Raw genomic sequence first — 27804 nt, 5'->3', positions numbered from 1 at the left:
TGTAAGATAGTCAGTAGAATGGTTCCCCGATCTACTGCTACGTATATAGGAACATTATAAACATGGAAAAATTATATCAGACTCGAAATATAAAATAAAGCGTTTGCTAAAAATTTGAATCTAAATGTTACTATAAAAATGAAACAGATTTTTTTCCCGTTGCTGTACACACAATTTTTCTCATAAAAACAAATGGAAAGTATCTAATTTCTCTGGCATGAGCCATGCTTTCTCATAACAAATCAATTAGTAATGCATTTATACAATCATGTTTTGCTTAAAGAATCGTGGAACCATTAACAGGAACTGATTTTCTCACAAAAGAAGGATTAAGGCTTCACCCGCAATATCATAAAAAGCTAAGATACAAAAATTTGAAAGAAAACTAATTAGACTGGATTTACAAGTACAATCGTTCTCATCCAGACTCCGCCTGATCCAGATTATATATATATATATATAGAGAGAGAGAGAGAGAGAGAGAGAGAGAGAGGAATTGGTTATGTTTAATTTATTGTTTTTTGTTTCAATTGGGGTATTATTTTTACTGTTTCATTCGTCACAAGATAAATTTGTTTCAATTTATAATATAACCCTTTGGAAACTTAAACGGTCTCTCCATAAGAAAGAATTGGCTTGAGCAAGATGTTCTGCAGAAATAAAGACAATGACTATTGCAAACAGTAATATAAAAGTTTAGCATCAGAAGATGATGTCATTTTCGATTTGGAAATGGTTTGTTTCCAACACGAAGAGTAGTATTGGAATGCGGTTTTTACTTCATTCAATACCCATGGGTCCCTAGACACCCATTCTCTCCTCTAACCCCCCCCCCCCATAACAATCAATCCCCCAGACAACCCGTATATGTTTGGTTATTTTTATGTTGATGGGTGGTAAGATGTAAACATGTGACGCGAGTATGTCAGTCACAGGGGTTAGAGTCTCGTACATCAGCCCATGTCACCGTAGGATCGAATAAGTTCCATTCTACTCATTGTGCTAGTCTGCAGTGGTTGCGGAAAGAACAAAATCTCTGCAGAGAGAGTGAGTAATGATATTACTGCTACTTAGACAGGCATACGTTGATTGATTGTAGTTATCCATAATTACATGTTTTGTGATGATTGCATTTGTTACTCGAAGTTTACTGATTGTAAGTCTGCAACCACATGGTTTCTTATTCGCACTTGGAGTTGTCTGTGATTTCCATTTCTGCCAGCTTTGTCTCAAGCTCGGCTGCGCTGATTATTTTGCCCTCGATGGCTATTGAGTACAATTTAATCACCGTACTGAGACTGCTCTATGTTGCCACAAACAATTCGGAATAGACACATACTCGGGAATGTATTTGCATCGAGATTAACTTGCTCAAGCAACCAGAGACACCAGTTACTATTGACATGGATCTGACAAAAATACCGACTGATACACCTGCAATGGTGGAAGTTGTCATGATTCTTATCACACCAAGACAATAGTTACCGCTGCAGCAAGCCCGCAAATATTATTTTCAACCAGATACATGCGTTTGTCTTTCACGAGTGACACTGTTCTCTTGGTAATTGTGTGTGTCAGCCGTTGTTTCGCTTTGATTATTTGTTTCTGACGTAAGATTGAGGGTATGTCATAGTTCTTCTTTCAATAATATAACTGCTTATTTTAATTGCACAACAGGCAGACCTTGTCCAGTTTCATTATCATGCGGAGGTGTAATAAGCACATATACATCTAGGCAGTTAATCGTTTTGACTGGCACAATTGTCGTGCAGTTATAAAAAAAATCCTGCCTCGGAAATACTTAAATCTCTGGCGATGATGCGTTCTGGTGGTTTGTTACTTCTCTCATATAAAAACACATTGAATACACTTGATCCTTTGACATCTAATGATCGTCTCTGCCCAATAAATGTAATTCAAACAAGTGTGTCCTTGTTGAATAACAAGCGTAACCATTCTCTTCTCAGGTGAGTTAATGTTGGTTTAAAATATCTGATGGTGAACGCAACTGGGTTTGGAGACATCTGTGAATTCCACTTCGCTGTTGTAGAAACAATCCCGGAAGGCGTTTAGTCAATGCTTCGGTGCTTCTACATGAACGTGCCATTATTCCAAACTGGCATTGAGTTAGTTTTGGCATATAAGGGTGAATCCAAAAATCAGTTTCTACTTAACCCTTAACAAAATTATATGAAAAATCATACAAGGGCCACTGATACGCAGATATTTCTCAAGAAATGGAACAAAATTGTTATTGATGTTAGCATCCACTGCCAGCTGGTACAACACCCATCGGTAAATTTCGCAACCACTTTACCGCAATCTGAATCCAATACTTATATACAATGACAAAAATATAATCTTAAACAAAAACACCAAAGATGGTTAACCATCCATCTGGATAAACGTTGAGTGCTTTAAACTAAATTTCATTTCCCGTCATTAATGATGTTGAGAAGGCAACTGTGTAGGAATTTATGAAAATATAGTCTGGCTTGGTAATTCGTAATATTAGTGGCACATCATCAAGACCTAAATGCAGCTTATCATTTGCAGCATTCCCAGTCACCCCCACGTTCCTTTACTTCCAGTTATGAAAAACTAGTATGATTCATATTCGCGTACCCTTAAGCTGTGACCTTTAGGTCTATTAAATTGTTGTTTTCTTCTCTCATAAAAATGTGCTAAAAGTCTGCTTCGTCTGATTTTTCTTCTCCTTCTTTCATTAATGTTCCACAAATTTAGTAACATGAAGTTATTACGCGTGGTGGGGCGGGCATATGAACGATTTTTTCTAGCATGTACTCTCTTGTTGCAATATTAGCTGTATCAACAGTTATTTTATAAACGAAACCGACACGTCACGGTCTCTGATTATAACTCAGCCAGTGTCTTTACTTGACAATGATATCTTAATGACTACGTTTGACGTTCCCAGCTTGTTAGCTTGATCTCCAAAATCACAAGTTCGCCGAGATCCACACCACCAGCAACAACACAACTAATAGACTCGGACAAATTCGCTTGGCTGGCAAATGGACTCAGATTCACATTAGCACTGTGTCGTCGAGCAGAGTAACGGCCTTAAATGTTGATAGCCATGGTTGCATAATATCACCGAACATATTTTAATGTGAAATCAATTAGTGATTGTAAAGTCGATAAGCGCTGTGGTGCAAGCAATGCTCCAATGACAAGATGACCGCTTATTGGGCCATCCAACTGTGTTTGTACTAGCATACTTGAATGAAACAACGTTTGTTTACCATACTTGTTTACCATACTTGGATAAATAATTAACTACTTCGAATGGTGGTCCATGCGAGTCAAAACGACAAACTATGTTGAGGTGTCACCACATATGCGACCCAGTGAGTGTCATGGCCTGTGGATGAATCCAGATTGATTCTGCTGCCAACAATAATGGAATGGCTGCGATGAGTGAAAATATTTGCATTTGTGCCACCTATGACTTAATTAATTTTAGTGTTACTGAACTATATTTGTGTTTTGTCTCGTGAAGCTGTGCGAGCTGTGTTTGGGTCAACCACAGTGGGACATATATTTACAGTTAAGTTTTCTGCAGAAAGTTTCATTGTGACCCGACAATTTTTATCAGCTGATGTTGATTAACGCCGACCTTCACATCATGGTATGACATTATTATTCAAAACAAACACGTTTAATTACGTTTTTCAAGAGGAGCATCGATCATTCAGATTCGTCCACCAGCACTCTCCAACAACAGTGTCTTGTCAGAAAGTATCACATCATAACATTTGGAATTAGCACCACAAACCTGAACTAATCCAGATGCTCCAGTGAAAAGTAGTAAATCAGGTACAACGTCTAAAAGTCTTGATTGGAAATTTGCAGGCCCGTGTAATATGATTGGCCTCATTTAGTCAAGCCAAATTTCTTTTGAAGCTTCCTGATGACCATTTAACCATAAAGAGACCTTAGTCACTTTTAAGGTGCCAAATACCATTTTATTTTGTGCGTATAATTATCCCACGCTGCAAGTTGAAACGCCAGGAACACGTGTTTTTGAGCAGTCAGACTGTGCTGGGCACTTATTTGCCAGGTAAACTGGCCTACACAGAAAATGGATGTGTGTGTCTGTAGTATATGCAAGAGACGAAAATATTGATTTGATTCCAGACTACATAAACGACCTCCACCTTGACTCTGTGCTCAGTAAAGAGGATAACTGGGGTATCCACAAAGTCAATGCATCTAACACAGGAGTACCTGTATCGCGCCAATGACATCGTTGAAGTAGTTTTCATTCTACGAAACAGGGTGACCCTGTCTTTGGCTCCAAATATTTCCTGGTGAACATCTCTACAAAACCCAAACATATCACTATGGAGAATGACACATGAAAATTGTAATGAGTCTATAATTTCTACAGCTGTATCAGCATTACCAGAAGCATTTTTCGAGGCCGTCTGTTTATATTTGTTCTCTGATTTACGTGATCAGCTGCATCCTTGACATACATCATAGCTGAATCAGAGGTTCTTTTATACTCATCACTGTATCGGGCGAGTCAGAGAATCCTGGTCTCATCCATATTGTCTAGAATGGATTCATTTTCCTTTCCATCGATGGAGGAACGTGAACTGTTAAACAGTGTCATGATGCCAGTGTAAAAAATCCAACTTGGGCATTGGCATCGTAATTTGTATTGTTCTAGCGCACCATGATTCCCTTCACTTCCAGAAATGCCTCACAGGGAAGGAAGAACCTAAAGGTGTCGTGCGCTTTCAATTTTACTTTGAACTGATTCTGGTCTCCTGGTGGATAAGACTAATAATAAAAAATCTCCTTTGCTTAGATCCACTAGCACATGTGCTCCCGTCAAATTCCGGATCCAGTACCTCGCTGAACTGGGCCATGGTTTATAGAGCTGTGTTTCCACCACGCAAATCCACTTTCCATGGCCAGATCTGCAATATCGGTATCTGATAACCGCTATCGATCGGCCTCTTTAATGATATTATTCACTACAGGCGTCTTTGATTCAACTGATATCAATGTAACTGGGGCCATATTTTATGGTTCTTGAATGACTAATCGCCGTGGTCGATCTCGAAGCGTCAGTTCCCCCTACGTGCCCATTTGTTTCAATGTATCGTTCCTAGTTATTCGTTTGATAGCAACGCACCTTTCACAAGATGGAATTGACTTCTGATCCTAACAGTGTTTACAACTGTCAATCCCTTGATTTCTGTTCTAACATCCGCTGAAGCCAAGTCATTGTTTGGGGGAGACCATTTAACTTCGGCGAAAGCTTAACTATGTAATAATGTTATTATTCATATTTGACAATGATTTTTAACTTTTCAGTCACATACACAAATAAAATCGAGAAAGCTGACCTGGAGCTTTCATCCTCACGCTAAGGACTTCATCAGCAGACTAATTTAATCTCTAATGACTGTTAACATCACTCATTGGAATGGTGAGCGATGTTGTATGAGACGCTGTATCAGACAAAAGCTGATTCAGTGAGAAAGATGCAATTGAAATTTCTATGTTGTATGTCGAGAAATCCAATATCACGTGTTGGATCAAATTGCATGTCCTTAAAGTTCCATTTTCTAGATCGAGATTTTAGATTTTAAATGTTGATTTATACAGTGGTGGTTTCGAGTTATATTTATCTTGTTGGCATTTTACAGTGTATATTTTGAATTACTCAGCGATAGTTGAAATTTCAATATCATAATTTGATACTCGATGGAAATAACGCCGATAATATGGCCCATTGAAAGCATTTGTCGGCACCGTTCCTGACATTAACACAACATTTCGAGTTTTTATTTTAGCTGGCAGCGCGACATTCGAACTACCTCGCAATGTATTACATTTCATAGTGTGAAATGAAATTTCTATTATTTTATCAAATTTCCAACCCGACCCGAATGCGGTGTATTGATCGATTTTCTTCCATATCTCCTGAAATATATTATCTGACGACAACATTAAATCTGTCGCATTTAAAATTCATCGAGATTTTGATGTGATATAAGGATTACCAAATTCCTCGCGTTTTTGAGACGCAGGTGTATGATCGGCGAGCCGACCCGCAACTTGCTCATCCGAATAGATATTTAGCTTAGAAAACTGAAATGGAACTGAACCATAATCTTTAGACCATTATGCGTGGCAAAGTCAGATTTAATTGCTTGCAAAAGAAGATAATATAAATCTTTGGCAGAGAAATGGGCTAGTAAACGTTTATTATCAGATCTCCAGGTTTTATCGAACCCAGAAAATCAAATGCAGTTACAATTTATTTAGGTTGATATCTTTCTGTCGAAAATAAACTTCTCTTTGCGAAATCGGCAAGTTTCAGCATTGCCATATTTACAATTTTGTATTTCTCTAATAGTACGATACGAAAATGTCAATTAAAGGAATAAAATTGTTATTATTATTATAAGATGAGCAGAATTATGCTTAGTGAACTTAAATCAGAACATATTCTACGTGCACGAGAAGTACACTCATTATGCTGGAAATATCCTGGGAGCGATGATTAATATTATAACTAAAGCTTGAAATATCCTGGGAGTGGTGATTAATCTTAAAGCTAAAGCTTCGTTTGGGATTAGAACTCGATTGAAAGGTGTTGATGATACTGAACATATCGAGATTTTTATCAAATTTTGTATTTACAATCGGTTCTGTGATGATATTCCAACGGTGAAGAGAGTGTATCATGTGAATGATCAGACAACTTGCAATAGCATAGTAAATTGGTCTTTATAAGACTAGTTTCGACGTCATCCTCTCTACGATCTGTATGAGTCGAACGACAGAGGAATTATCAGTAACATTAAAACAAAAAATGTTTGAAGTCTTAGAAATCAAGGTTACTTATATGTAATGGTCTGTGGAACTAACAATGATTATGGTTGATATTCCTCACACCGGCTTGTATTTTAAGTTTTTTATGATTTGATTCCAAGTGGCTCAGTTATTGATCATCTTAATAGTATTAAAACCAATGACCGTCTGGATAACTTTAACCTTGCTATTCCGAAAGAAAACAGCAGACGAGGTAAAGCTGGAAATGCTGGCAACTTTACAAACCTTAGACCTGTTATAGCAACTAACTCTATCACAGGTGAAGAAATATACTTTTCATCAATCTCAGCAGCAGCGAAACATTTTGATATTTTTATATGTTGCTGATTGTAAGACAAAATCTGTCCTTTCTAAAACATTTAATATCAGAATCTTCTTTCAATACGAATCACCAGCTGTTTAAAATATGTATGCGACGTCGCTGCTTGTCAGACAGAAATCAATATTTTTGTTTAAAGTTTCCTTATCTTATTCAACTAGGATCTAGCCGTATCGACCTCATAATTGCTGAGCAAGATAAAATTATTTTTCTTACCGTTTTAATATAACGTTGCTGCCACTGAGAAACATATTTCTTCTAGCTGATAAAGATTTACCATGTTATTTTAAAAATAACACGAAATTGCAGTTTATTCACAGATCAAGTTTTAGAATAGATCTGAGATCTTCCATTGTCAAACAACAGTGGGGCCACTTCATGCCAGTATCACAATCATATCTTAGAATATTTTTTTTGTATTTCTCAGGTTCTGATGCCTCAAAATCTGTTAGTAGCACATTAAACGCCAAGTAAGGACATGCTCAACTAGGACGTTAACAAATTTTTGTTCTTCTGTTTTTCTTCTTTGCAAATAAACATCCTAACAGCGTCGAATAACAAGTTTTTATTTAAAATTTTAGTTTTGATGAGGCTTCTTATTTCGTTCGTATTACAGTAATTAAACACAAGTTGTATGTATAATATGTCTAAAACAAATTTGTTGTTCACGAAAAGATTGTCAGATCTTTACTCTGATATCGATCGTTATACAGCGCAGCATCATGCAAATCATGTCAATAGTGCAGCGCATCAGGATTCGAAGAATTCCAATACTGTTAACAGTCAAGATGCAAAACATCTCAATACTCCGGCGTATCATGATTCGAAGAATCAGAGATTTTTAATACTCTGAATTTAGATTTGGAAACATATTTGTTTTCTGTTGCCGGGGATAAATTTGCTGATGAACCAGGTATAGTACAGAGGATGAACAAGTTCACGTCGCAGCGAAATTTGCAGTATAATGTAAAATATCACCTAGAAAAGAGAGCAAAATTTTAGTTTTAATGTCTCTGAACATTAGATATTCTGGGAGGTGTTTAAGCCATTCATGGATCGTTGACAGCTAGAAGTTTATGGCCGTCGAAATAAATATAAAAAATATAAAATTCGATTTTCTGTTTAAGATTTTTAACCTGATGGGAGAGTGCAAGCACTCCGTTTTACACTCCACATGAAGACACCATTTGATATCATTATGCAGGCCGGTGAAATGTATGTCTGTCCTTTTGAAATACGAAATGATTTACTGCGATTTAAACAAAGATTTTTTATTTAACTAGTTGGTATCCAACTGTTACAACTATCACTATAACCTCTCCATCTGACCAAACATGTCTCACCTTTTCTTGTTATTACTCGCTCGATGACGAATATTGCCTGCTCTGTCCATTGCAGCTCCTATTCGTATAAACTTCCAGTAATTTCTTCTCCGGGATTATTATCCCAGGATAAATCTTTCATCTTATTCGTAATAGTTATTGTCGTTAAAATTGTATCCACAAGAAATTCTTCCTTTCAACAGTTTGGAGTGAGTTCTTTTTCGAATGTTTTCTTCACTAAAAAAGTTCTGACACGATCACCAACTTTAAATTTATGTCTTCGGTACATATTCTCATTCACTAGCGTTGGGTTATAACAGCTTCGTTGGGCTATAATTTCCATGTGTTTTATGTTTAGTATTATAGTAATCCAACACAATCGTTGGCAGATGATCTACGTATATGTTAGTGTTTTAGCTGTGTGTTGCTTAAAGATCTTTTCTTTTAGCATGCGATTAAATCTATCGACGTTGACAATATTCCCTTCATTGCCAGTGATATAACTGATATTATTTTGTTCCAGAAACTGCTTGAATTGTTTATTAAAAAACTCCGCTCAGTGATCGGTCCAAATTTTATTTGGGTTTCTTTCTGTGCTGATAATAATACCTCGCATCGCAGTAGTTATAGTTTTCTTGTTTTATCTGCAACAGATATACTAAACGCGTATTTACTGAAATGTATCACCTACTTTCATCAAGACCTTTTACCATAACCCTTCATCGAGGAATTATTTTAGGTCTGTGAAATTCATGTGCTAGAGCGCTCAGCACTCCATTTGTCATAAAGTATATTTTAACCAAGCCGAGACTGAAGCACGTGCGCCTTACCGAGTCGGGGCTTTTCAAGCCCAAATTTATATTTTGCTCCAATGATACATTGTATTCGCTTCCGATCAATTCGCTCTCTTATTCCACTAGTATCATATCTCTTAACTTATCAAGAATAATACGATGACAACTAGATGTATCGTTTTCATTGTCACGGTAATATATGTCATGCCGCATAGTGATTGCATCGTACTGATTGTACGGTTCTTTTCATGGAATTGGATTATCGTTTTCATCAAGTTGTTTATCGAGCGGATTCGAAGAACATGTGTACCTGTGACGAGGCAAATTCCATCCATAGCTGGTTTCCGAAATTTGCCAATTACCTTGTGAATATCTAAGCCGGAACCAATTACAGCTTGCTGATTACAACACAGACAGTAAGTTAATATTTTATCCTGCTCCATACACAGATCATAGTCAGCTTTACTTTCGCACGATTTGATTACAAATTGGCTCTGCATTTTTAATTTAAGCGTCGACTGAAATAACACCAGGAATTCTTTGCATTCCCTGATCTCCAGTTTATAGTAAATCATGTTTAAGAAACATTCTCTTTTTCCTGCCGCTTGTAGCACAAATACCTTTCTGCATTAGTCTGTTATTTTTAGTTGTTTCGGTAGTTTCGTCTGTATTTTCTGTTTTACTTCTGCACTTCGGGCAATACGCTGTCATTTTTATATTTGATTGTTAGATATAATTGCTAATTTGTCGTTTTCCAAGGTTTAGGTGTAAATTTATTTCAGAAAATCGCCCAGTTCGTTGGACTGGGACGCTTGCCTCCCAGACATTAGTTTGTTAAAAATTAACACAGTAATATCCACAACCTGCAGTTCCAACTGGCTAAAGTTGATTAGAGGAGTAGTTTTTTTGTATTTTTGGGAAGCAAAACATATTGTTTGATAACATCACTCAGAGGTAGACCAAGTACTTATTAAAAACCTCTACCCAATGTGTACCAGATCCGTCGTTGAAATTTTTGATATTTATAATCTTATTTTGATTTGTCAGCGGAGAGCGAAGCGATAACAGGTCTTTCGAAAATACTCTTTGAAATCCGTTGATATCTTTCAGTTTATCTAGAATCTAAAAGTTGTTTAACGGCGAGCACCAGGTAGCATTTGTCCTCTCCCACGTACAATTCCCAACAGATTGGGAAGTATACTTCCAGCTATTCCGGTATCAACGACCCTATGTATCTACATTGGACCACTTTCCCGTTCGTCTTTGAGGTTCTCTTTTTTTAGTTGTTTTACGTTTCGTTGTTGCTTTACGTTTCCCATGCATTTTGTTATTATAATCGTTAAACAAAATCACTTTATTACTAACGTTTTTATTCCAGACACAGCTTATTTTGTTGCTCAGGATATAGCCCCTGAAGCCGCAACTATTTCAAATGTTCCTATTACTGGCAATAATTTTGGTAATATCGATTTTGCAATACTAGCTATTGAAGATTCCAGAAATCCTCCCTGATCACTTTCGACCTGACCATTGCAGTTACCTGTGCTGCTGATAAATGCAAACAAAAGGTTTCTCAAGTCGTATTTTGTTAAAGTTCCTCTGTGTTATCATCAGTTTTGCTGGCGGTGGATCCCTCTGCGATCTTGGTCCGAAATCTATCTTAAGCAAAACAGACTGTGGTGTAACAATAGCTTGTGTTAATTTTTTAACTTGTCCCGGCGTTAAGCTTATCTAGTGCATAATATATTTCATCGTATTTAACTTTCCTCTTGTTTGATAACATTTAATGTGCTTGCATATAACGCTTGCTAGAGAATTAATACACGCCTGTTGTAAAGTGAAAAGCACTTCAAGTGCAGATCACGTCACACCAAATGTTTACACTTGGACATACACGCCTCCCATAAAGTGCAAAACACTTCAAGTTGAGGGCACTTCACACCAAGTGTAGACACTTGGACAGTCATTTTGCCTCTTGTAGAATATATCGTCCAAATTCTATCAGATACCGTTAACGCATATGCAAAAATACGCAACAGCTGGAATCTGTCATAGTGTCCTTATAACTTCTAGATCACAAGTTAATCCAATAGCTCATTCGGAGTGTGTTGATACATCAAAGTGAAATATTGGATAAAGAGTTCTAAACTCTTCGATTGATATTTGAGGTCCACTGTCAGCATCCTGATATTATTGCACCGCTACCATCAGATACATGTAAGCTCTATAAACGTTTATATCAGCTCCAACTGAAAATTTGCATTCGATTTCTTGTTCGGGATACAACTTAGAATTTATTTTGACAAATTTTCATCTGACATCCGGACTATCAAAAACTGAATTGTTGATCTCTACGTCTATCATGTTGTTGAAACAAACTAAATACTTGCTTGGTAACTGTTAACCTGATGTTGTTGTTATTCGCCAGATGTTATCGAATTTGGAATGGCGGTTTTATAAATTTTGTTCTGTATAAATACATCTTCTATGTGGATATTGTTAACATGGTCACAAGTTCTATCGATTTTTCTATGGAGCCTACAGCTCGAGGCATTGACAGAGCTAGTCGTGAAATTACAAACTTAGAATTGTTAACTGCATCACCTGGAGCAGTACCAGCAGCAGCAGCAGCAGTTCTCATCAGACGATCGTTTTGATCAGCTCGGTCAAGTATAGGTGTATGTTTTATACAACGAAATACCTTACGATAGTCTCTGCAAAATCCGAATATTTCGCTAAGCGGAAGCATGATTGTTATTTTATTTTTTTTAGGCTGTCTGAGAATGCTTTTCGTTTATCATAACCCTCATTATATGTTAGATTTTTTGCAACAATATTATTTATTATACTATTTGCTATTGCTAACATTGCAGTCCCATCATCATCAGCATCAGCGAATAAAATTACAAGCTGCTATCAGCGAAGTCCTTGCATTGTCTGCATCTGCATCTACATCTTGTGCAACAATTCCAAATATAGTGGCGTTTGTGATAAGAAAGTTTCTTACTATACTTTCTCTGTCAGCAGCATCATCTTCAGCAGCAAGTGCATAGAAACGAACAAACTCGCTTGAAACTGCATGTCCAACTTTATTATATTTAAACCACAACATATTTGTTGCAACGAAAGTACGTTAAGAATAGTACTTGCTACTGGCAATACATATAAATATTTATACGGTTTGATTGGCTAGTTGATATCAAGCGCTATCGAATAAACTCCAACCGTTGTTCACGAGTAATTATTTAGTGTCAGCTGCAAGAGAACCACCTGATGCTGTTCTTATACTTCCTGGTACTTCAAGTACGGCTTTAACACATCTTCATCTCGTGTTTGGTTCGTTTGAAGCTACATAGAAATACTCAGCATACTCAAATTATATTGTTGAATTATCTCTAGTCATTTCCTCAATCAGGTAAGATAAGTTTGATAGACATTTTTTTTAAATTTGTAATTGTTAGATAAAATCAATAAAACGCCACACTATCTGGACGGTGACTAGTTTTGATTACTTATTTGCTAATAATTTCTTCGCCTGGCGGAGATAACAGTTTTTTGTAGTAGTTATCATACCTCCTGCGGTTTCTGATGTTGGTGCAATTTTAGAAAGTGTCTGTTGTATAAAAATAGTGTCGGTAACATCACACATCTCGCTAATGCTATAAACAATCGTTGGAGTTTTGTTGCATCTGGGTCAAGTTATTATTTGAAAATAATCCAGGTTATGCGTTTTCGCTTAACAGTCCTGTATCTGACGGGTTAGAGTGGGTCAGAGACGGAGAAATATCTAACTTTTGTGTCAAAATGCATTGTGCAGCAGCCGTAGCAATATGGAAAGGTCAACAATGTGGCCTACTAAATGCTAATGTCGGATGAAATTATAATTGGAATTTAGAAGGATCTAACGATAATATAACATTGGCTGAGCTATATAGCGCCACAAACGATTATATCTCAACGAGTCAGCAATTTGCACTTAATTATGAAGCAACATCAAACAAATACGTGTATTTCTTGATCTATGTTGTCAACGCGGAGGGTCCATACCCAGGTTTGTTGATGTTTCAGATGAATACACTTCACAATTTAATGTTATTGTGAAAAATAATGTGTTGTTGATCCTCCATCGATCAGTATCGCAAAAGAGTTGTATACTTTTATACTAAACCGAAAATGGAGATCGAAATAGCTGATGTAGATCAGCTAATCCCAGAAAGTGTTTGAGGAAGCTAGAGCAACAATTATAACTGCTCGAATGAAGAAACAACAATAAATTCACCACGTTTAAATGAGAACAGTGACAACTTTGTCAGAGTTGCAGGAAAGAGATAGCCTCAATTTAGATATCGATCAGAGACTTTGATATAATTAGCAAATACTGTCCTGTTAGTGAAAGTGAGGAACAGCGATTACAAGTTGAAAAATTGTTGATAAATACGTTGATTGAGCTAAATAAACAACCTGTTTTGACGATCGACAAATATAATCTTGTAAAAACAAGAGTTCATAGTGGCGAGAACCCAGAAAAAGAGCGACTGAAAAAAATTTACGACGGGCTTGACAAACCTGCTGAAACAAGACAACACAAGTATCTTAAAAATCGTAAGCTGAAAGACACTTTTGCTAAACGTCAAATATTTCGCGCACGCGACATGATAAAAAGCCGTTGTTGGAAATGGTATCACGGTACCAATTGTTTTTCCATATACCTCAATGCTAATGTTTTGTGAAATAAATATACTTTCTGTCCTACTTGGGCATGCATGTCACATGCTGTCATATAGAACAATGCTAGATTGTCAATTTGACAATGACATAACCAGGTACTCCATTGCATTTAAGAGAGATAACTCTACTGGAACTAGACAGGGGTAAGAGTTATCTAGTCACAACAAGCACATTTTCAGTCATGTGTACCATATTTTAAAAAAATCATAAAAAATACAAAATATGATCTAGATAGAAATTAACACAAACTCACATGTTGCCAAGAGGCTCAACTTTTTTTTAAGCCAAACAGAAAGTACAAGTCTTACATAATGCACCAATCACAGCTAGTTTTGTTCTTTAATTCTGAATACAATGTTCCATACACCTTAAGCTCCGCCCACCTGGACTTGCGCAATTGGTACCGTTATACCTATAGCAAACCTTAATTTTTCCAATAATCTGTGAAATAGTTCGGGACTGTATAAGTAACAAATATACTTAGTCTCACTTGTGAAAAACAATTTGATGAGGTACTAACCTATGTCTTATATGAATGTGTATAGAAATGTCATTGAGCTGTTTGAACTATTGTTTTCATACTTTTGCTTCACCATCAAAATCATCTTTTGAAATAAAATGAATTCTTTCAACTATGAATTGTATCTTATTCGTATCAGCAATTATTGAACTTCACATAGGTGATATGGGATAAATCACATTATATCATATTATGTAATAACTAGGTCAAAGGTCAATGTACCAAATAGTATGCACCTGTCCTACTTCAAAATGTACAATTCACCTAAAAGAAAGGAATTTATATTTGTTTGGTAGGTGCAGAACTTAACATCAGAGACAGGTGGACATGACCCAATCTTATTATAAAGTATAAGCTTTGACCACTTTACACTATCTACAGATACAAGAGGTCACTAACCACCAGTCCTCACACAAAGGTCCACCTACCCATCCTCTTTGTAACACAAATAGTAAGCTTTCCTCCTTTGTAATGTGAATAAAATTGTTTCAATAAGCCAGTCAGTCACCAAATATAGTAAATCGCAGCTTCTAAGTGGTTATGTTTGGATTGGGAGGTGAAATTAGGGGAATAAAATACAGAAAAATGCCAAATATAAACACTAAGTATAGCACATCAAATGGAGTTAAAAACAGGAGGAAAGTGTTTATCTAAAAGGGAGAGGTAGCTTATGATAAAGGAATTAAAGGTGGCAAAATCAGCAATGCGAAAAATGAGAAGTGAAAGTTTGATGACCTTACCTTGGACAAATATATGGGGCAGGGCCCAACAGGTCCAAGGACAGCCCAAAGGCAACTGTGCTATAACATCCCTTACAGGACCCAAATTTCAAGTGAAGTTGTGTTCATTTCCATCTAATATAAAAGGGTGAATAATTTAGATAATATAGATACATATAAAGTATATTTCTTCTACATAAGAATTTAATAATAATTGGCATAAGATAGAGAGAAACTTATCTCAGAGCCAAGCAGAACATACCTTATCAGTTTTTAAACTTGTAAACTTTACTGTGAGAAATTATCAAATTGCTTCTGCTTACATTTGCATCAAGATTGAGGGCTAATATAATACTTCACAAATCTTCTCTTTATTTTCATAATCAGTCACTGAAAATGTGAGATTTTATTTCCTTGAAATGTTATGACTGGTGTAAGGGAGATAACTGAATGATATACATAAGGTGTGGTAACCTTGAATACATTATCCATGTAATATAGATGAGTTCATCAACAACCTGTATTAACTTCATTGCAATTAAATTATCTCAAAATACATTACTGACAAAGTGAGAACCTAACATTTAGACTCCTATGTTTAGTGGAGACCTCAAGAGTCATGTAATTTTAATTTCTAAGATGACGCAGCTCTTTCATATCACATAGTTCATATTTTCTACAATGCCGGCATGTAGAGTGCAGCCTTCCATAACCATGCAGATATCATCTCATGCCAATTTGGATTCTTGCGATGGGATTCAAAGTTTCAAGAACAGTGTGGATTTGAATGGAATAAATACGCACTGTGTGACTAAAATGGTTATCATTCTGTAATGTTGGACCAAACATGGAAATTCCACAGGAGCAGCTTGACAGAAAGAAATAGGATTAATTGAAAGTCAATAGTAGATTATAATTGGGCTTATACAAGTGCCAATGGGAAATGCTGACTTAAGGAAACTGGTCTTGTTTGTTGGTATTCACTGCTACTTCAACAAAAGGGAATGCAAGAGAACTGAACTAACTACATGAACAATTTCAAAGCAGGAGAGTGTAAAAAAAAAGGGACAATTAGAGCAGGACAATTCAAATCAAAATGGGAAGGAATACCAAATCCTTAATAAATTACCTAAAAATTACTCATGCCAGAACATCCCACATGGTGCAAGTGATCTATCTACAAGTGTACTTAGAGTGTTCTCTATCCTGGTTTATGGCATGCCTTACAAGAACAAGATAGTTGTTTATGTACACATGATTTTTCATCTTTTGCAGGTACAATAGCCAATATTTGACCAAAATCAACTATATTATGTTTACATAACTTATTTTGTTGCATGCATTCCAATCTAGGAGGTAACAGCACATACATAAAGGCATCAGGTAACACAAGTCTATATCTATCATAGCTATAGTTATCAAAAGTCCCCATCCAAAGCCATCTTGTGCTATTTTCTGAAGATTTCATACATTTTATTCTTAAAGAACTTTCAATATTTGACCAAAAGTGTTCAGCATACATTTGTTTTCCTACATCAAACTAGTATAGTTCATAAATGCCGCCCACATGCATGCGTTTCTATGGAAACACTGTGAGGCTATTCTTTCCTTTAGGTATCACGGTACCAATTGTTTTTCCATATACCTCAATGCTAATGTTTTGTGAAATAAATATACTTTCTGTCCTACTTGGGCATGCATGTCACATGCTGTCATATAGAACAATGCTAGATTGTCAATTTGACAATGACATAACCAGGTACTCCATTGCATTTAAGAGAGATAACTCTACTGGAACTAGACAGGGGTAAGAGTTATCTAGTCACAACAAGCACATTTTCAGTCATGTGTACCATATTTTAAAAAAATCATAAAAAATACAAAATATGATCTAGATAGAAATTAACACAAACTCACATGTTGCCAAGAGGCTCAACTTTTTTTTAAGCCAAACAGAAAGTACAAGTCTTACATAATGCACCAATCACAGCTAGTTTTGTTCTTTAATTCTGAATACAATGTTCCATACACCTTAAGCTCCGCCCACCTGGACTTGCGCAATTGGTACCGTTATACCAAATAGCAGATAACCGTGTTAATGCTAACCTGCTAACAACAGCATATTTAGTTCCAATATACTCTCTCACTGGCGATATAAATGTATAACGTATATCACATCAATGCTGCACGAAACGCAGCATCAGAAAGTGAGCATAGCATTGAGTCATATCATGATGTCGAACGAGACACACTTTATCAGAAGCTTTACAATATTACAACTGTAGAACCTGGCATTGATGGGGATTATGAAATATATAATAGTTTTAAACAATTCCGTTGAAAAACTATGTAAAAAAAAAGTACGCTACTGACAAAAGCAAATACAGAAATTAGAGAATTGACTGCTGGATACCTAAACTTACCTGTCAATGACATAAATGTAGAACAAACAGATATTCGCGGACTTTTGAGGTTTGCAACAGCATATACAAATCTCAGGCAATATCTAGCACTTAAAATTGTTTTAAACTGGAACAGTTATGTTATGTTATTAGTTATACTGATGAAACAGAAGATATTTCACGTGATAGGGTTAATAATATTACTGAAATACCAACAAATTTTGATACTCCATTTTCATGCTCAGATCATAAAGTCCCAACAGATATCGGATATAAAGATATCTCATCTGAAGTATATGATACGTACAGATATTGTTTTGCTGATCCTGTTAATAAAATAGTTAGTGCTCTGGTCTATAAAGCTACCGCTGAAAATACCTTCACTACGGGAATTGAAATTATAACTGAAACACTTTATAATGAACAAAAGAAAGAATCTACTTCAATCATATATCATCAGGTCTCTGAGAAAATGACTAGGATGAGGTCATCAAATACTATGAATATTACCATTAAAAAACACTGTGTCAGACGAGCCAGTAAATATTAGAGTAAAATAATAGGGATGCTAACTTACATTCTAATGTTACTAACACAACTGGAATCACATCATCAGAAGGATTAGGAAATACATTACTCCTTATAGTATCAGGGGCAGGTATTGCATTATCAGTGGTGAATAAAAAGATCAAACCAAAATATGCGAACAAAAATACTTTGTCTAAAATAGCAATAGCTTCCTACAACAAAATTCTTAATAAACTTAGAGCTTGTATCTCTGGTGAGAAATTTATTATACTATATATGATACAGGCACTTAGAGACAAAAATGATTTGATTGTTGATATGATACCCAATAGAGTTTTCAAATGTTACAAACAATTACTCGGTAAATTTTTTGTGAATTTCAAAAATAAGGATAGTAAAATTTTGAGTGAAATATAAAAATAATGACAAATATTACAGTGGAAGATAACACGTTAGACATGAAAATATTGTTTTCCGAGGTAAGCATATAACAATTATGCTTGACAATTAGAAATGCAGAACTTATTTCAAAAACAGAAAAAAGATAAAATTGTCTCTGGTTCGCAAGGAAGAATCAGATTATTTTAGTAAGCTTGCTTTGATCACAGACTCACTTTCTGATGTTGTAGATAATCCAATATCGCAGAATAAACGTAGAACAAAGGACACAGTTAACGATGAGCTAAAGAAATGTCGTGTGGATAAATCAATAGTCTCACATGGAAATGTTATGAAGATGCTAAAACTTGACTCTCTAATCAGCGGTAAGATTAATTTATTTTTGTTCTGTAATTTTGATGAAAGTTATTGAATGGCAAAAGCTGAGACTTTCAAAATATCTCGACAAGTAAAAAATATATAATACGATTGTGAATGACCTAAATTTATACGTAACTTACAGTGCCACCATACTGTAAAAATCGAGGGAAAAGAAGTAACTGCGACCACGCTGAATGACGTTAAATATCTGAACTCTTGGGTAATTTTTTTTCCATTGTCCTGATCACCCATCTACCGGTGAATCGCAAAGTGCTAAACGAAATTTTAGCAATTCAGAGGACTGTCTAGGCTGAATTTTAGTTTATTAATTTCTAATCAAGTTCACATAACCTAAGTGAGTCCGGGTGCTTTAAAATTAACACCCAATTTTGATGTCGGGAGGGCCAGGCGAGTTGCACCTGGATTAGTGTTTTTTTACAAGTTTACAATTACCCATTTAAGTATGTCTCGTCTTTTTTCAATGCATCTGTCGCAAACGCCGACAATATGTTAAAATGTAAATATATAACTATATCAAACAGACATTAAACATACACGCGCGTTTAGATCGTATAATTATTTATCAAGTATTCTATTATTTTAATTTTTATGTTTACTGTAACAGGTACTGATCTCTTTAGACCGTGTGTTGTAAAATATATAATTTTCGATTTTTTGTTACCTATAAATCTCAGCTAGTTATTAATAGCGCATAAGCATGTAACAGTTAAACATGTGACCTGATATGGGAAAACCCTGCGTGTTAGGTAAAGTAAAAGTTGGTGTGAAATATAAAATAAAATTCGCAGTAGTCTTGATAAGTGGATGTTTCTGCGCAAACCATATTTAGTCTAGCGACGATGATAATTCAATGACAGGTCCTCGAGTTAAGTAATTGATAATGAAATCGACGCTGTTGCCTAAACAAAGATGTTTTTGTATTTTGTTTAGACTAACATGGGGAGGTCGGGGGTGGGAATCATGGTGTCGCCCTACTACAAAATAGGGGTTCGGCTCAGAAACCCCACCTATTTAGACTACTGCCTTGCGAGATTGGGCAGTAAAAAATATTTATCTCGTCAACTATCAAACACTCAAGTGTCTCAGGCAGGCGGAAGTAAGGGCTCTCATTTACACTGACCAGACTCAATTTTATTTTGTCTTCACCGCTCTTAAAATACCGGCCAGTTACCTCACCAATAATAAACACGACGAAAGGTTTGCCATTGTACTTCAGCTATACCCGGCCTTTTTTTAGCACCGTTATCGAGCACAGCTAGTTATTTATTTCATATAGTACGTGAGTTACGTCCATCTATAATCAAGTTTAGATACATTTTATATCGGTGTAGACCTCAAATATTTTCTCATATGACTTTTCATAATTAGATTCTCTGTGTGGTAGAATCTCATGCAACAATTCATCCGTTGTTCAGAACTCTTTAATCAAATCATTCAGGTTGTATCTAGCCCCCCTTAAGTAAGATTTTATTTCGTTTGTTATCCTGCTGTAAACGAGCACTCCTATCTTACTGGATGATTTTTTGATCGAATGGTCGGATTAATTTTTGTATAACCAATACGTCCAACGGAAACCCAACCCCAGATATAAGTAACAAAAATGGATTTATCAGAGCCCCAGTTGTGGCCAGGCCACTGGTGGTGATGATTCTTGGTAGATGATGAGTTAACTTTAGTATCCTGTCGTACTAAGCATAAGACCTTTTAACACAGAAACACATTTAGTGATAGTGGCAATAATAGGCGATGAGTCTAGTTTTGTCATTGACCGGGTACATCGTGTGAGATATGATTGAAATATATATTTTATCATCTTATTTTGTACCGAGATATATCAATGCTGCCATAGAATGAATCAAGGTACAGCTTCCCTCACCACTGAAGCAAAATCAGAGTTTTCAGGTTTATTGAGAAAGAATTTATACAGATCTTTGATTGTTGAGTTTTATCATTTAGCTGTTTCTCTTTCTCCTCTTTATATAACCTAATAGATGTCTTCAGCAGATACAGATTTAGTGTACCAGTAAAAGATAAGATGAGTGCTACAATAACAGCGGAGCTTCATGAAAGAATAAACAAATTTGATAGAAAACAAAATAAATTGTGGACTGATCATGGAGCAGAGTTCTTTAACAAAACAATATGAGTGTTTTCTAAATCAATATAAGATAGAAAATTACGCAACAGGAACAGAAGGATAAAGAGCGTCATCGTTGAGAGATTCAACAGACATGAAAATAAAAGATTTACAAAAACATGATGTCCCACAACACACATAATTACATTGATATCTTACAGGCAATAGTTGATGAGTATAATAACACAAAACATAGATCAGTTGGGATGACTCCAAATGAGGCAATTAAAAAAAATCCTTTGTTGGCCGTTAAAAACCAGTTTGACGAATATCTCCGTGATTTGCAAAAAGTGCCCGGTAAACCAAATAAGTTTAATAAACATGATAGAGTAGCCTATAGATCTCGCTGGTATAAAAAAATATTTGAGGAAGGATATGAAAAAAATTGGATTGAAGAAATATTCGTTGTTGATAAGGTTTTACCGGCTGTCCCCGTTATGTATAAACTAATAAACTAAAAGATATTACCGGTGAGGAGATAACAGGCTCGGTTTATGAAGAGGAGTTACAAAAAACAAAGCAATACATTTTTGCTATCGAGAAAGTTTTAGCAACAAAAGGAAAAAATAGTTTAGTTTAGTGAAGAGGCTACCATGATGCTTTCAACAGCTGGATTTTAACGAACACGATAAAGAGACCTTAGCGAGTGTCATTATTTACCTTGCCACTAACAATCTTTTCGCACTCAACTAACACCGATTTGCATTTTACTGGTTTGCAAAGTTTAACCAGCTCATTTTTTTTTTCTCTCGTTGCCAATTATACTCCTTTCTTCCATCATGTTGAAAATGTTAGCAAAAACATAATATAATTATATATTTTTCTGGTGGTGTCATCACGTTTATTAAAAAAAGTCTCATTACACAGTCAAAGAAATCCTTCTTGTTGTTAATGTTTTTTTAGTTTCTTGGCAGCGGGATATTTCAGTTAGTATTTGTTCTTTTTCCTTTGAGGCCATGTGCGGGGAAGTAGACAGGTTTCTTTTCTCCCTTATTTGTTCGTTCCAGCCGGTTGTCTTATGTGTATTATCTGCAACAGTTTGTTCGTCTATGTCTGTTTGATCAGACATTTTGTACAAATCATCAAGAAAATTTAACAGGGACATTATATCATAGGTTAACAAATTTTATTCTAATTCCGCTATACAAAAATTTGAGATAACGGAGTTTAGTGTTCCATCAGCAGCCTTTTTTAATGAGTCTGAATGAATACGTAAGTATTTGCCAACTTTTTTCATCGATCTAAATTTGATCTCGGGTTCGTTTCTAAATTTACTGGGAGAACTGTTCTAGCTGCTTTTGTATATTTTCCAGTGCAGAGAATTTTCTTGTGGTTTAACCGCCTCGAGGTTAAAAATTATGTTATCCGTTACCCAGGTGGTTGATAACAAGCCCATCCTGTATGGCCTCGTTGAATGTTCCATGGACAAATCGATGTGAGAGATAATATTTTATTGATCATCAGCACACAATATACTAATTTTTAAGTACCCGCTGTTACTGATTGTCCCAAATGCTTTTTTTTTTTTTTTTTTTTGATCATTCCAGCCTCATTTGACTCATAAATATCACAGAGATGACGAGATTCGTACTCAGGACATTGGATTGGACCAACCTGAAGTCATATACCAACTCTTCAACACCTGATTCCAAAGTGATACAGAAAGTAAAGGAATCCACCTTTAGCCTCATCCTTATTGCACCACTTTGTCCGGAGGAGTTGTGGATAAACTACCTTATCAATTTTGCATCGGAAACTCAGCAGACTTCGGCTTTTCCTTTCATCTTTGTCCAGAACCCCGAGCATGAATGTCTGGGCCATCTCAAAATCAGGCCCTCAAAATTGGACATTTTTGGATAGAATCGCTTAGATGCGACGGCCCTCCCCTCTGAAAGCATATGAAGACAAATGACAGTTTCACCCAGTGTGCGCAAACGAACAAATCATGACTCTCCAGGCATTGATAAAGCTGATAGCTAACTTCCTCCTCTGTCTCTTCAAAGAGAGCAAGTTAATGCCAAGTGTGATCCGAGGTTAACGCTCTACTCTCGCTGACACCTTTCATCATCATCGGAGAGAGAATATCGGACAAACCCAAGACTTTCTCACCAGCATCTCTGACGCTCCTTTTCATACAACACCTGCTTCCTCATGACATTAGCAACTGCAGGCAGAATTCTCAAAGTACATGTCCTATCACTAGACCCGATTTATATGCACGTTCCGAAAATACGGGTCAGTCTTAGTCCTGGCATAATCCTATTTCATTGCCGAGAACTGTCTCTCTTCCATGAGTAGCTAAACTTTTGTCACAAACCCTCTGTCTCCTCTGGAAACATCAACCAAAGGCCACCTACAAGACCAGTCCGGGCTTTCAGGTGAATTGGTAATACGAACAGAGCCGTTGTGTCATGGGAGATCACGCCTCTTTTTACTTCTTAGAAATGAACTGGAGTATAGATCGACGCAGAATATCATCTCCTGGAGTAAGGGGGTTATTCGGTCGGCATATAGGAAAATAACCCCAGGTCAATGAACTTTTACGCACTTCGGCTCAAGAGGTTCAAGCAGTAGCCATCAACCTGGCATCAGACTAGAAATGTTCGCTAACCGACATCAGTGAGGCTGTGAGATGGAGAATGGAGTTCACATTCTCTAGCTTTTATCTCCGACATCTGTCATCACACAGAGGCCAGTCTGATCTGGTAGACCTATACCTGCAGCTCAACTGGTCTCCCTTCCAGATCAATCGACAGCTTCCTAAGATGCGGCTTGATGACTTCCTCTGGATTTGTGGGGTTAGTCATTTCCCTTTTAAAGCCACGCCCCGACGGATGGTGTCTCCTCCAGTCGGGTTACCTAGAAGCTGTCTCAATACCTTGGGGGACCGGAGATGGTATCTCTGGCATAAGGTGATGTACCTCCCTCCACCTCTTACATATTCTGCTAATGTATAATTGGGTAACATATTCGAGAAAAAAAAACAATTTTTCCTTACCCTTTTCCTATGCTCGCGTGGGTATATGCTTATTAGATCAAGTACGAAAACAGTAACTTAATTACTGGCTTTTCTAGTATTCTTCTATATACTTTCAGATTGTGGATGTGGGAATGAACAGAGAGGATTACCACTACATTTTGGGTGGCTTGGTAAGTATCAGTAATGATTCATATTTAAATGTTTTGCAATCATCAAAGTGTCAGTTTACTTTCCACTGTCAGTTAAAATTCCCATTTTTACCACATAAAAGGATAAATTTGTAACTTTTTTTGAATATTTTTGTGGAAGATATTATTGATTTTATTTTTAATGAAAAGCTGATGAAGTGTGATTATCAGCTGTTCTTTATGAGGTTTTTTGTTGTTGCTGTGTTTACTCTGTTGTTGTTGCTGATGATGATGGTGATGAGCTTTATTATCATCATCATCATCATCATCTTATTATTATCATTATTATTAATTTTTATTATTATAATTATTACAGGGTATAAATGAAATCAGCGTATTGAATAGTTTTATATATGGAGGTGTGAACGTAACAGGATTCAGCATCATTGACAGAGATCATCCAGAGAATATTCGACTGTTAAAGGCAGCTGAACAATGGTCGATTGTAAACCTTGGCGCCATAACGGTATGGAGGGAGAGAGAAAGTTTGATTGTTTGTGTATCGTTATTAAGACACATCAGTAATGATAACCGTCATAATGAGTACCTTTGCCTTTTTCATTTATTTTACTTGTTACAAACATATTTAAAGATGTGAAACACTATCTATGAGCAAGGAGAAATCAAATTTCATTTCTCTACTTAATTAATTTCTGTAGTTTTGAAAAAGAAAGACAAGTTGTTCTTTGATTTTAGCTATTTTATTTAGTTTGGTTTATGTAATAATATCCAATATCTGCTAGGATCATAAATATCTCTTTTTCTTTCTCTCACACAAATTTTCCATGAATCATGTATACATGCATTTAATTATATGAAACCATAATAACTTAGCACAGCTATCCATTTAAATTTCTCATCGATTATATGAGAAGGGATTATTCTAAGTTGTGAGAATTTGTAGTCTGAACCAATCTGTCAACATTTATGGTAAAAAATATGTTTAAATGAACGATTTCAAAATAGTTTTTGAACCAAACATTACAGAACGACTCGGCTTAGATTTGATAGAAACAAAAGAAATTAAAAAGAAACATCTCTGACATATCAATCTTTCTAATATTGAGTTTGATAACAGTTTGGAATAAATTCAACAGTAATTTTACTTAGAAATACAGGAAAACAGTCATTTAGAGTTGGAGAATGAAATATCTGCAACTATTATTTTGGATCCTTCAAAATATTGCCATAGTTAATCAATAATTTGTCTTTGTTGAAGCCTTTTCTTTTCCACAAAAAAAAATATATATATCTCAGAGCTTTGATAGGGTGATTGGAGAAGCTTGCCTTTATTGCAGAAGTTGTTATCATTGTTGTTGTAGAGTTTAACACCATTTTTAAGCACACAATAGGCTAAACATGGCAGCCAGTATTAAAGGTGGAGGAAGAATCTGGGAAAACCCCAGAAAGAACCACCGACCCATGAGAAGCTACTTGCATGCTTTCACATATACCCACAATAGGACATAGAACACAATTAATTTTACTATATGTTCTCTACATTTGTTTCTCAGTACTGACCTTTCCACTGTGTGACAATCAATGCAAATCATATGTTAATCTAAAATACCTTCAAAGATGACTTCACAGTGAAGTTCTTGTCAAATGTTGACCTGCTCTTTTTTGAGATGCTGGACTGTCAACACAGCAGCATGTAAACAGAACACAGACTTCACTTTTGGATCATCACCAAGGCTTTATTACTCACTGTGCACTGTTGCCAAAATACACATAGACAACAACACCCTGAGCTCATATTATCAAGAATAAACAGTTACCTTTAAATCCCTACCAAAAATGCATAAATAAAATTCTTCTATCACCAACAAAATGAGAGAGGAAAAAATGTTCCAAAAATAGACTAGAACTACATTCGTGGGTACTGAACTGGAAGTATTAATTGTGACCTAATTCCTGACAGGCCCCATGTTTTACGCCAATTTTTGTCAAACTTTTATATTTGCATGCTACACCTATTTCAACTTTATACATGAAGTCTTTTTGAATTTCCTTGCAAACAAAACATTTGATACCTGTCAGAAAGTATGTGGTGCTGTGTTCCATGGGGTGCAAGTTCTGGTCCAAGTGCTCTTGAGAAACCAAAACTAGATTTGCTATATCTTCCTTAATTATAGAAATTTTTAAATACAGTAAAAACCTAATTGTAATACAAGATAAGCCCTGTCTGAAAATTCTTTAAAAACTAAATTTTATTGAAAACTTAAATTTTCATACAAGTTTTAAAACACGGTTTGACAAATTTTTGACAGAAAAGTTGACTAATGAATGGTATTTAAAACAAATGGTAGTTTGGGTCTGTACAATTGATAACATTTTTCCCAGGGGTAGTGAAGCATCATAGCTCATAGTGATTTTGGCAGCAAACCGCAATATGCCTGTCCAGATGAATATAGGTGTAGACACTAAAGAAACAATGACAAGTGCTATGTTCCACATTTATTGTGTCAGGTACTTAGGCAGTTGTTTCCATAACTAATGGCACATTCAGATATAAAGTTCTGATGGGACCACTACCATGTTTTATAGCAAAAATGCATTCCATTTCACTGTCAATAACAACAAAAGGTGGCAATGGGATAGGAAAATAGTTTCTAGGGAGGCTCTACCTTACTGAAAAAATGGTGCTGATCTCTCTCATGAAGACCTAAGCCATGTCTTTGAGGTGCTAGTCATCAGTGTAGTGATATGAACTAATCTTGGTCACTTATGGCAGTACACTGCACATGTCCTTATGAAACCTTGCCATCACCACCAGACTACTGGAGAGCTTCCAAGCTGATCCAACTCTAACACTTTGTTCCAGATACCAGGCTAGACCTGAAAAGATACAATATGTTTCACTTAATTCTAGAAAACAGTAAGAATCTATGTAAATGAAGTTAAAATGTGTTAGATATGTTACGTGATTTCAAAATAACATTAAGGTTGCAAGCATGGGGCAAAATATTAAACTTGACAGAGTGATGCTCAGAAATGTGAAGCAATGACCATGTATTAAAGTGATAAATTCATCCTAAAAATATATGAGGTTTCTAGAAGCATATTTAGCCATTTACAAGTTAAATAACTAATCAGGTAGACTGTGTATCATACAGTTTAAGGCAATGTTGGGGCGGTGAGGTTTGATCATTGCTGCAAACATTAGTACATGCCAGTATACAGGAAAGTCAAGTGACAATGTACTAAGTTAGAATATGTTACTATAAGCAATTTTATTCATGAGGGAAATAACAATTTTGGATATTGCAAGTGAATACAGCCAAATGTGGTCACACAAATCAACTATAGGTACCAATCAATCCTATATCATCAGCTAAATGTGAAATTCTGATCCCCAAAACTTGTAAACAAGGATGGAAATTTGCATATGTGGGACATATACAATGTACTTGTTAAGATCAAATGTGCAAACATAATATAAATGATCTATCTGAACATTTATAGTGTATTTTTAAGAGTGTTGGTTACCAATTATTAAGCTCATTGA

General features: G+C 35.8%; 1 protein-coding gene across 1 annotated transcript in view; it reads left to right on the top strand.

Annotated features, from left to right (window-relative positions):
• The window catches only part of LOC149797400 (glutamate receptor 2-like), a 196476-nt gene that overhangs the window by 92951 nt on the left and 75721 nt on the right, over positions 1-27804 (top strand). The window contains exons 5-6 of the mRNA XM_089962177.1: positions 24225-24278; positions 24613-24762. Of these exons, the coding sequence (XP_089818303.1) occupies positions 24225-24278; positions 24613-24762 (204 nt within the window). The remainder of the gene's footprint in view (positions 1-24224; positions 24279-24612; positions 24763-27804) is intronic.

Source organism: Sinohyriopsis cumingii, chromosome 6, assembly GCF_028554795.1.
Source record: "Sinohyriopsis cumingii isolate HCF-2022 chromosome 6, ASM2855479v2, whole genome shotgun sequence".
NCBI lineage: Eukaryota > Metazoa > Mollusca > Bivalvia > Unionida > Unionidae > Sinohyriopsis > Sinohyriopsis cumingii.
The sequence above is the reverse complement of the archived record's forward strand: the minus strand, read 5'-3'. Positions and strand labels throughout refer to the sequence as shown.